We start from the raw sequence: 12,807 nt of genomic DNA on the forward strand, positions 1-12,807 counted from the left end.
GATGTGAATGCCTGGGCAGTGTCCTTTTCACTATATGCCAAACCCTCTTTTGGAGATCACTATGAAGAAATCTCACTAAAAGAGATTATAATATTCCACACTGGACCTTATCATTGACATATCACATTTTTCTTCATACTCTTCCTTGTTTTAAAAAAATTTTTTTTAACGTTTATTTATTTTTGAGACAGAGAGAGACAGAGCATAAACGGGGGAGGGTCAGAGAGAGAGAGAGACACAGAATCTGAAACAGGCTCCAGGCTCTGAGCTGTCAGCACAGAGCCCGACGCGGGGCTCGAACTCACGGACTGCGAGATCATGACCTGAGCCGAAGTCAGACACTTAACCGACCGAGCCACGCAGACGCCCCACTCTTCCTTGTTTTAAATACTACTTGGAACTTATGAGAAAGCTTGACAGCAGAATTCCAGGGTCCAAAACTGTTAAGGATTAATATGCATTAGCCTGCTGTGTAATCCATTCCTTGAGAAGTTTTTTAATTTCTTAGTTGCAGAAGTTAATCTTTTACTATTTGTATTTTTAACTCTGTTTTTTACCCTTACGATGATTTTTTTTTTTAATGTATAGTATACTACGGCCACTGGTAATACAATGCATGGGATGATTCTTCATTCTCAAAGCACATGTAGAACTTAGGAATCTTTCTTCTCTATTAAAGAATTATTTGTTACTTATCACTATGACTTGCCTTAATGTTTTTGCTTTTGTTAGCATTTTCTCAAGAAAATTATTACTGCAAACTCTTTGCCATATTGACTATTATTTTTGATTATTATATGGTAAAACTGACCTTTTTTTCTTTTATGTAAAGTTATGAATTTTAACATGTGCATAGATTTATATAATCACCATCACAAGGGATATCACATATCTACTTTTTTCTTCATTCGATCCCTTTATAATTAGATGCTTGCCCTACCTACAACTCCTGCAAACCACTGCTCTGTTTTCCATCACTTATGGATTTGTCTTTTTAAGGTTTCCAAATAAATGAAATCATAAAGTGTTGTAACCCTTTAGAACATAAAATCTTTCAGTGAGCATAATGTCTTCACTGACCATAATGCCTTTGAGATTAATCTAAATTGTTTGAATCAGTAGTTGGTTCATTTTTTAATTAATCGTTGGTTCAATTCTACTCCATTGTGTAGCCGTTTGTTTTATTCATTCACCTGTTGAAAGGCATTTGGGTTGTTTCCATCTTTTCGCTGTCACAACTAAAGTGAACATATGTGTACAGCTTTTCATATGAACATAAGTTTTCACTTCTCGAAAGTAAATGCCCAAGAGCATAGTTGCAGGTATTAGGGTATCAGTGTGTGTTTGACTTTATTAGAAACTGCCACACCATTTTCCAGAGTGTCTGCACCATTCTGCATTCCTTCCAGCAACGCGAAAGTCCCATTTGTTCCGCATCCTTAGCAGCGCTTGTTTTTACTTTAGCCCTCCTTGTAGGTATGTAGTGGTATCTCATTGTGCTTTTAATTAATGTACATTTCCTTAATGCTAATGATGTTAAACATCTTTTCATGTGCTTATTTGCCAGCCTTACATTCTTCTTGGTACAGCCATGTTGATTATCAATTTGCATCTAAAGACGTTTTTTTAAGGGGATATTGTCACTCACATTAACCTACTCTGAATATGATAGAAAAACCAGTATTGGATATGAAAAGCAGACTAGTATGAGGTTGAATTTACTCTCTTGTCATGCATGTAGCTACTAAAAAAAATTGATCCTCCAACCCCTTAAAGTCTGTTGCAAACAGAAAAGTGAAACAACCCCAATTTATCCCACAGTCATTATGTGGATTTTCAGTATTTTAAACATGCCCTATGCATGTAGTTAATATATATCTACACATGTATATATTACGTATGCATAATCATTTTTCTTATTATTCTATAGTCATATTGTATTTTCCATAAAAATTCAGTTTTTCAAAACATAAACATTCTAGGAGCTTGTCATTTAGTCTTCATTTTTTAATTATTTTTTAAAATAATTTACTTAGAGAAAGCAGGGAAGGGGCAGAGAAGGAAAGAGGGAATCCCAAGCAGGCTCTGCACTGTCAGCACAGAATCTGACATGGGGCTCAAACCCACAAACCATGAGATCATGACCTGAGCAAAAACCAAGAGTTGGACACTTAACTAGCTGAGTCACGCAGGCACCTCCCCACCACCTTTCTTTATTTACATATAATCCTACAGTTCATCTTTAGGATATGTGATATCATTAGCCAGAAGTTGATTGACTCTCATTAATTCAATCTGTTAATCAAAGATAAAGAGCTGTTGTTCCTTTAAATAGGTAAAAGTAATTATTAAGGAAAAGGGCTAATAAATAATTTTATGTTGATTATGGTAATGCTAACTGCTATAATAGATTAATCTCAATATCTCAGTGGCTTAACACAATAGAAATTTATTCTCACTCTTATAAAGTGCAATTAAGGGAAGTGGGGTGTCACTGCACCACCCAGTCATTGAAGGACCCAAGGTCTCCTGGGTCATTGGTATCCTGCTGGCAGATAGGAGAGTAGAAGATAGAATAGGCACTCCTGCTTCTTAACTACTTTTGCCCAGAAGTGTGCAGTATACATTACTGTGTTCTCCCAGGAACAGTGTTAGCTCTTGGAAACAGGAGGACAGAGGGGTAGGTTTGGAAGAAATTCTTTGTCATCAGCCTTATACTTGATATATTATTGGAAGACCCTCTCCAGGGAGTCAAGGAAAGGGAGAAGGACTGTGGTCCTCACCAGTTAAAACAATCTCTTTTGGCTTTTTCTGTTTTTTGTTGTTTGTCCTTGTTTCATCTGTCTCTACTACAGAAAAATTAAGTTGCTGAATAAATGATGTCTGGACAAGTTAGTATAACATCACTAGTATGGAGGATAATGATGTAAAGCCAGGAAGAAAGCATTCTAAATTTTCTTTTGAAATGGGATCAGGTATATTGTTATATAATTATACCTGTGAGAAGACAGAATGCTTCCTAGTCAGTGAAAGTGAGCTTTTTATTTTAAAATAATGCAGTAGAGCCTTTTTGAAGTAAACTCATGATGAATACTGACCTATGAAAAAATAAAATGGGGATGCTGTATTTGAAATAAATATTGGAGTGGACAAGTGTCTGCTTTCCTCATAACCATTTCTAAGATACTTCTGCAAAACTTTGGAACAGTTTGCATAACTTCCTAGTATATAGGTCAATAGAAATGTAGAAGGAAAGGAAATTATATTTGTGATGATTAGGAGAAATGGTAAAATTAAGCTATTCTTCAACATTACTTTTTTCTATATCTTAATTTCCTACTGATAATGTTATTTGTATATTACTTTTCCGGTAGTTTAACAATTCAGGTTGTTTCAAATAAGAATTTTTTTTAATATTCTCTTTTCCTTCCACACAAATCACATTACCAGTGTACCTGTATTCTAAATTAGAGGTTATCACAGTATGTCTCAACCATTATATGTACGCATATTGAGCATTTCCTGAGTATAATGAGGTGATTTCTTTAGCATTAATGTTCATAACTTGACAGTGTTTCAGTAGTCTTGTTTCTGACATGAGTCAGTCATTTAATTATTACTATGTTTGATAAGATCCTGACATCATCTTACTGATGTTACATGAAAGGCAGCACTACTTATCCCTCTAATTCTGATGAGTTATTTTCAGTGGTGAATAGGTGTATTGGAGATATGTTTTGCTTATGTGATCTGGATCCTAAAATTTTTGAAGTTCAAACCAGCTGAAATTTTAACCACTTTCTTCACATTCTACTTACTGATTTCTATTTTGATTTATTATCTACATATATCTCTTCTTATAATTTTTAGTTTATCAAGTGGGGAAGATAATAGAGATACTATAATGATGGAATATATTATTAGATAATGCTTTATTGCAATAAAAATATATCATGTATTCAAACAAAAATGTAGTAAAAGCCCTATCCAAAATGAAATTATTCTATAGTTATGATTCTTAACCAGTTTTGTCTTCCTGAATTCTGTTATTTGTCTCTGAAAATAGGGACAGATATTTCATAGAACAAGAATTCAGTGCCAATAGAAAATGAAAATGTGCCTATGTCCATTAGTATTTAGAGAAATGTAAGTTAATACTACATTAAGATAGTACTCTTGGTACTATCTACCATAAAGTTAAACATGCACACACTATATAATCCAGCAATCCTATTCGTACAACAGTGGCCCTCAAAGTGTAGTTTGGAGAGCCCTGTTAGTTTCCAGGACAGGTCTTTGAGATCAAACTATTTTTATGATAAGAGGAAGATATTATTTGCTTTTATTATCTCACAAATGTACATTGAAGTATTGGTGTCATGTCAAAGAATATCCACATTTATCTATAAAGACTACTAAAATGTAATTCTTTTTCCAGCAATCTGTGACACTGGAATTTCTTCACATACTTCAATCAAAACAGCATATTTTAATAAAATGCAGAAGCAGATTTGAAACCCTGTTTTCTGTTAAGCTGGACATTAATGAGATTTGCAAAACTGTGAAACAGTGCCATTCTTCCCACTAAATGATTTTCATTTTAGAAAATTTAGTGCTTTTTCAGAAATATGTATTCTTTATTATATAATTTGTTCATTTTAATTTTTTTAAGTTTACTTATTTATTTTGAGAGCAAGAGAGACAGAGAGCACATAAGTGGGGGAGGGGCAGAGGGAAGGAGAGACCAAATGCCAAGCAGACTGCATGCCATCAGTGCAGAGCCCAACATGGACTTGAACTCACAGACTGTGAGATCATGACCTGAGCCGGTAACAAGAGTCAGACATAACAAACTGGGACACCCAGGCACCTCTATTAATTTTTAAATGAATTAATGTGTATTTGAAACATTACTTATAATTTCTAATATGATAAATGTGTTATATAATTCACATAAATAAAAGCAATTTAGGTTTCTTTGAAAGGAATTTTTTAGTAATTTTTAAGAGTGTAGAAAGGTCCTGAGAACTAAAAACTTCAAGAACCTCTTAGCTAGACAAATGCATGTATGGGTACCAGGAGACATAGAATAAGAATGTTCATAGCAGCATTATTCATGATAGCCTCAAACTATAAGCACTGTAAAAGCAACAATGGAATGAATGAATAAATAGGAGGATATTCTAAATATAGTATAAAGAAATAATGAACTATAGCTATATGCAGCAATGTGTATGAATCCTAACTATAAATGTTAAAATGAAAGAAATCAGAATCAAAGTAATACATATTACATGATTCCATTTATATAATATTCACAACTAGACATAATAAACTCAGTATTTAGAGATGGAGACTTAGGTAGATAAAATGTACTGACTGCCTGATAAGTCAAAATGACTATTACCCTTCCTTAGAGGGAAGAAAAATATTGGGAGAAATTGCTGGCAATGTTCTGTTTCTTGATCTGGGTGGTGGTTACATAGATAACTTTCTTTATATTAAGTTATTAAATGTTTTATGTATATTTCTGTATAAGTGTTCTATTTCATAGTAAAAATGCTTTAAAACAAAAGTAATCATTATAAAATTTGGATAAAACTTATTTCTTCAGTCTCCCTTTAAAAATCTGTGCAAACTATTCATAACAGTAGATTTTTGTTTAAAACATAGTGTTATTTGGGTCCATATTTATCAAGACATGTTATATCTTTATTCTCTAGATTGATATGTTGGTTTGTCTTTTTTTTAACCAAATATTATTTTACACATTCCATTAATTCTACAAAAATTTGGACTTGAAACCTTATTATAAGAAAAAAACTATGATAAACATTGTTAATACTGTACAAACATAAATTATGTCTCATTTGTTTGAATTTTTTTATTTGATACAGATAGTCGTACAGGCACTGCAGTGTTCCCATTACTCGATTCTTTGGCAGTTGGTGAAAATTACTGATGGTTCTCCTTCCAAAGTAAGTAAGAGTTTCTGAAGGCAGAAGGGTTATTACTAAAACAAAATAACCTTGTTTAAATCATTATTTAATAATTTATTGTTACCAGTTATTATAATAAATTATAATTTTTAATAAAATATATAATAATTATTGTTATCAATTTTGCTTTATCCTATGAGTAAGTATATTTTACCTCTTTGGAAGATAACCAGTTCTTCAACAGATGCAGAGTTGTATAGATACACCAAGTTAAAAGTCTTATAAGGAATAATTGTAGTGGAAACCACAAGAGCTCTGATAAATGGCATGCTATTTAAAAGAAAAATACTGAAGGTAATACTGTGTAGCTCTTAGTTATTGAATTATGGCCCCTTGGGGCCCAAACTAAACAACATTCTTGTTAAAAACAAATTGTTAGATAAATTTTTTAAAATTTTAATCTATGCATAGCCATTCGAAATAAAGGAAATACAAATCAGAGATTAAAATGAAACTAGGATCTAAGAGAATCAAATCAGAGCCTAAAGCCTAGTTAACCTTGAGGATATTGTCTAATCTAGACAAATCCCAAGGCCCTTCCAAGGTGGAATATCTAATGGGTAGCACATCTCCCTGATAAACTTGGGATCCTAAAGAGCTACTTCCCACACAAGGGTAAATTAGAAATAAGCCCACACCAGCTCCATTCATGGGGGGATGTAAGGAAAATAGCCTGTCTTAAAATTTGTCATTGATTAAATGGGAGAAAATACGTCTTTCATGAAAGTTGATAGCCTTGAGCGAGTTTTCATATAGGTTCCCACCCTAAATTCATACTACTTCAGTGCTCCATGAAAAAAATTTTTTTAAAGCAAATTAAGATTTTGATTTAAAATATTTGTGGTAGTGATATCTTCAAGCACCTAATAGAATCAAATGTAATTCCTTTTTGAAGGAATTTGCCTCTAAGAGGCAAAGAAAATTTAAAGAAAAATGAGCTTATAGTAAAGACTACTCAACTAAAAAGAAAATGAGAAACCATGAACAGAACCATGAAGAGAATCAGACCAAAAAAAAACTATTTATATATTAGAACTGTCTGATACAAATATAAATATATTTCAGTTGTCTCATGAAATGAGAAAGGCTTGAACATAGGAGTAAAAACAAATACTTGATAAAGAACCAAATAAAAATATTATGTTTACATATCCTCCTCTTAATAAAACAGGTGCTATTCAACCAGTAAAGAAGGCTAATAATACATCATAGAACCAACAACTTGATATGGAGCATTCTTTTCTTTCCTGTTAATAATTTGAGGATTTTTCTGCCTTTAGAAAATACTTGGGGTTTTATTTATTTTCAGTTAGAACAACAGTAATATATTGGTTCGCCGCCTCGTTTTTCTATTTTATTGACAATGTTAGTCTTAAAAAGCAAAAATCAGAGTTAACCTTTTGTTACTAACAAAAGTCATTTAAAGGTGTATTACATTTTCATGTCTTTGAAATGTTCTTTAATATGGCAAAATTAAAGGAGCTTGAATATATGTAAGTTATAATTTGATAGCAAGAGTGTGTATATTACACACAATTACTTAATTTTTACTTTGATTTTTCCATCTGATTTTGGCATTCATTTTTTTTCCACTTAGATTATTTAGGTTATCTGAGCTCTTTATAATTTGGCTGGATATTGATACTTGTATTTAAGTAAATTGGAATATATACTTGTTAAAAATTTAGCATAATTAATGGTTAATTCCTCTATTAAGTTTAATTTCAGTTTTGTTCTTTTATAACTATATTCCATAATTGGAGTGAGACTTATTCTTGAACCCACTTCTTTGAATGTTTTCTGTTTTTTTAAATCCTGTTACGGTAGAATTATTTTGAGATTCCTTACCTTTCTGTTTAATTTCTCACACATTCTTCTAATAAAAGATATCTTCCTTTTTTTTGTCATTAGTCATAATACAGATTTTGTAGTTGTCATTGCCACAGTGGCAATGCAGCTTTTGTGGTCAACACTGATTTTCTTTATGCTAGAAAGAATGCTGCAGGATCTTTTAGGTGCTTTATTATTCAGTTGATTTCTGTTTATAGTCTTGTGTGCATTCATATCATATATGAAATTCTCCTTACTTTAAGTGTCTCTCTAACATTATTTCTTCTCATTTTGAAGTTGTTGGGTTTTTTTTTAACCAAAATGTATTCAGTAATTAACCATTGTGTGTTGTTTATATCTATAATTTAAAAGTAATTCTCTAAGTGATAATCTTGAAAAGCGTGAATCTTCAAAACACAGGCAAACTTTAAAAGTCTCTCATTGCTAAGATTTCTCCTTATAAAACAGTTGTATTGATTTTTATGCATAGTAATAACTAGTTCATGAATTGCCAAACTTTGTAATCCGCTGTATGATGTAGAATATCTTTGAAACTTTAAGATCTTTGAAACTTTAAAAACGTAAGCTTTGTATGCATTTAATATATGTTATTACTATCCCATTTGTTATCAGCTTCCTAACTGTAGTTCCAGCCACATCATTAGCTTGTTGTGTAAATAACCTTGAGGCAAATCACTTGGATAATTTTAAAACCAGTAATTTATGTCATAGCATTTTATCTATTGTGAATTGCGTTCCAGGTATTAATAACAACTAAAATAATCACGTGTGTCAGGTTACTTATTTATAAAATTGAAAGTTATATTGGGCCAATTTTTTCTAGCTCTACAATTCTTCAATCTGCTAAGGTTAATAACTTCCTTAACTGCAGATGTCTGGTAGATGTATAAGAATCTCAACAGTGATTGGCTCTAGGAAATAGAAATTCTTTGGGGGCAGGCGTAAGGAAATAAATTTACTTTTTGCTTTATACCTTTTGATACTGTTTGAGGGATTGTTTTTATTGATGATATCTAACAGTGATAATTTTATCACAACAACTTTCAAAAACTACTAGTACAAAAACATCTTGATTCTCCATCCGAATCTTACGTTTTGACTTATCATATATAACTCACAGAGTTGTTAAACTTGGATGAATACTAGAAAAATGCCTAATGTGTCCTGTATCTTATTTGTTGTAGCAACATTATTCTATTGTTTATAAATGTGATATTAAAGCTATAAGGAAGTTTGGAAGTGATTTGATGGAACCTGTTGTAGATAAGGCCTAGAAGAGGACATTGCTGTTAATATTTGTTGATGTTTTACATCAAGTGATTTTGTAAATCACTTGAATTAAATGCTTTAATTAAGTCTTCCTAATAATTCTAAAGTGGATGTTGTGATAACCCCATTGTACTGATAAGGAACCTGATACTTAGAAACATTGGGACTTGACTAAGATCGGAAACTTAGAGCACAATTCTTTTGAATCTCAATCGAGTAGTTCTTCTGTTAGCACTTTTTAAATTCTTCCGTTATTAAGATTTTAATACAACTAGCTCTAGAGAGTTTTGTTGTTGTCGTTGTTGTTGTTAAACAAATTTTCTAAGGACACATTGGTTGACTACTTGCTGAACACAAGCTAACAATGTGTGTTAATCAGTTGGATACTGAAGTTATGTTATATAGCCACTTTTCATCATTCTGTATCCCTGAAGAGGATACATTTAAATGAGAAGTGACTGTGATTTTAAATGCCTCAGTTTGTAATGCCCAGTGGGTTACAGTTTAAGTATACAGTTATGAGGTCAACTTATGTTTTTGATTAATAAATTGTTTATTAGTGTTTGGTGTATAATATAAAGCAGAAAGGTTTTCATAAATTTGACCTCTATTATTAGAGTACTTGTTCATTGTAAAAAATATATAAATAAAATTTCTGAATCTTACCACCTATGGATAACCACTGTTGATATTTTGGTGTATTTTCCTTCAATACTTTTTCTAACATATTTCAGTCTTATTGAAATCATAATGTGTTTGCAGTTTCCAAAATTTTGTGTCTCCTCTACAATCAACATTTCCTTCAGTTATTAAGTGTTTATAGATAATATATTTAATGTATGCATGATAGTCCATTGTATAGCTCTACCATAATTTATTTTACCACTCTTATCTCTTGGATATTTAGGTTGTTTAAGCATGTTAAGAAATAAAATTAATGCCATGATGGACATTCTGGTACAAAAGTTTGTTCTGTGTTTTACATTGTTTCATCCTGTATTATATTCTCAGAAATGGAACTGCTGGGTCAAAGATGGTACATACTTTTAAGGCTTGATTTATATTGCCAAATTGCCTTTCAGAGAGTACTTTCTAAAATTTATTTTTCTTTTCTGTTGTCATGAACATGGTCATTCAGAAATTTATGAATGGTAGTTATATTTGAAGTTTAAATTCAACACAACAGTGAACACTTTTATAAAATTAAGTATGTGAGAAGACTATATCAAGAACAGGATTAGATCTTTATTTGAACTGGAAGTGCATTGGGTTTCACCAATGGGTATTTCCTCTGTTCCCCTAATTTCCAGAGTTGAAGCTCTTTGGCAGTCACACAGGTCATGCTCAGTATACTTTGCTCCGGTGCCCCCTAGTGCTGGTCCTGTAGAAGCAGCCTTCAGTTTCTCTTCTCTAACAGAAAACATCCTTCTTCCTTCAGCTCCTTCTGGACATATACAAAGACATTTAAAGAGCCAGGTAAATAAGAGTTAGGGCTAATATAATGCCCCTATTGCCGTTTTTGGCCTGGGGATCTAGAATTTACCCTAAGTATTTTTTTCCCTCCTGGGAGGAGCTGTCCTACTCTCTCTAACCTTAAATTTGTAGCTCTCTCCCTTACCCTGCATGTTCCTAAGACAGTGGTAGACAGGGCCTGGGGCAGACATCCCTGCCTTTTGGACCCTGGCCCTATTCCCTAATCTTTAAAGTTAAAGAAAATCAGCATCCCTCAGGTAACTGTAAGTCACATTATTATTGAGGTATTTAGCTGCAAAATTTATTCCTCCATTACCTTCTTCACTGAAGAGTCTCCTCTGCAGAGTCCAACTTGTTTACCTCCAAACAGACTGAGGAAGGGAAGAGTTAGGGTGAAGTTGGGACCTGAAGATGGCCAAGCTCAGTGAGGAGACGTTTAACCTTGCTATTCTTTGTACAAACATACATTTTTAGAAATGTACTAGAAATAGTCTTAAAATGTGTAAAAATCTACAGGCGGCTTTCTACACCTCTTTCTTTTCCCTTCCTAGTCCTTTAAAATAACAAAAATAAGAGAGCTCACTTGGGACCTTGCTCCAGATTCCTAGAATCATAAAATACCTCTCCATCTGCAGAGTTAACTGCTTTGTATGGGGAAGGAATGGGGCCAAGAATGGGAAGTAATAGTTGTCTCTCTAGGAACAAATTTTTAGTAGCATATAACCATTTTACTTCATTCTTTTCTTCTTAAATCTTTAACCCTTACCTTTTATTTCATGAGAATTCCATCCTCAGTAAGTATCTAGTTAATTTAAAGCCTTTCATTTTGATTGTTCCAAGACTTCATAGTCATTCTTTGATAGTTATGTTTCTATTAATATTAAGTCCTATCTCAGGTGCCTTATGGCTGGTCTAGGAAAGTTAGGGGAAAAGGATCCAGATCTTGTTTAATACCCTTTTCTTGTTCAGCTCTCAGAATGTTCTTTGAAGGAAAAATAAAAAGTCTGGAATACTGAAGTAGATGACTGTTTATACCACATTCCAAACTTCTCCAAAATTTTATATAACATTCTAAAAATCTCTGAAATCAGAAGTAAATATGTTCAACTTAGAAAAGAACTTACAAGCCATGATTCTAACATTCCATTAAGAATTACATGCTGTTTGCAACCCTATTCCTCCTGGGCCTCCAGTTTTGAACATTGCTGTCTGGTGGGGAAAGACCATGTAAGTCTTCCTCAAGCTTTACTAGCTTGTCCAGTCAGGTGCTGTTTCTACTTACACGGGGACAGTGGTCTTTAAAGCACCTAATTTATAAACACTGAAACTCCTTAACATATATAATGCCTTTCATATAAGTAGTAAGCCAGGACTGAGAAGATCTGTTCTAAGTAACAGTTATTATAATGTAAAAGTATGTTTTAACAGAGCTTATCTGAGGTCTAAAGCAGTTTTAAGAATGTTTAAATAAAACATAACATTTCCCACTTTCTTGTACAGAGACTGGAGATTTGCCTCACCAGAATAAGTGATAAAAGAACTTTGTTTTCCTCTGTCCATTTAGAATAGAAAGGAAATGTGTGTTTTATATTCTACTTAATATCCTCTGATATCATAATGCCTTTTCCTTCCTACAATAGGTTTTTTGTTTTTAAAATGTTTTTTCCAGCAGCCATTCTAAAATTTCTAGGAATTTGTTATATGATTTCTTGTCACATACCCAATTCATATATATATAAGAAGCTCCTACTTTGTAAATAAGGTATATTTCCAGAATTTTTTGTGTCGGAGCATTATCTTTGGAGTTAAATGTAAGTTTGAATTTTGGTGCCATTTTTTACCTCCTGTGGCAAAGATAAGCAAGTTACTTCACCTTTGAACCTGAGTTTCCTAATGGGTATGTGATCAATCACTGTTGGATATGGTTGTTGGGAAGATTGAATTGAAAAGAGTGTTTCAGCAAACAACTTTGTTTTGATGGCATTAAACTGAGTCCTTGTCTATGCTTTCCTAGTCTCCCCTTTCACAACCAAGAATGGGTGCTAAATGAACTATTATCTTAGGCTGTGGAAGTGGGTAAACATGCCCAGTAGCTAGTGTAGAGAAAACATGGTAGTTGTTTGTTCTCCATCTGTATCTTGGAATGATTGGGGGATTCAGGTCTCTCACTTTGGTCCTAACAGTCGCTACTTTTCCCCTGCCCCTCTGATTCCTC

General features: G+C 32.8%; 1 protein-coding gene across 4 annotated transcripts in view; it reads left to right on the plus strand.

Moving 5' to 3' along the window:
• The window catches only part of STAG1 (stromal antigen 1), a 394,549-nt gene that overhangs the window by 336,111 nt on the left and 45,631 nt on the right, over positions 1-12,807 (plus strand). For all 4 annotated transcript variants that reach the window (XM_027061785.2, XM_053221416.1, XM_027061786.2 and 1 more), the window contains one exon: positions 5,898-5,978. In XM_027061785.2, the coding sequence (XP_026917586.1) occupies positions 5,898-5,978 (81 nt within the window). The remainder of the gene's footprint in view (positions 1-5,897; positions 5,979-12,807) is intronic.

Source organism: Acinonyx jubatus, chromosome C2 (assembly GCF_027475565.1).
Source record: "Acinonyx jubatus isolate Ajub_Pintada_27869175 chromosome C2, VMU_Ajub_asm_v1.0, whole genome shotgun sequence".
NCBI lineage: Eukaryota > Metazoa > Chordata > Mammalia > Carnivora > Felidae > Acinonyx > Acinonyx jubatus.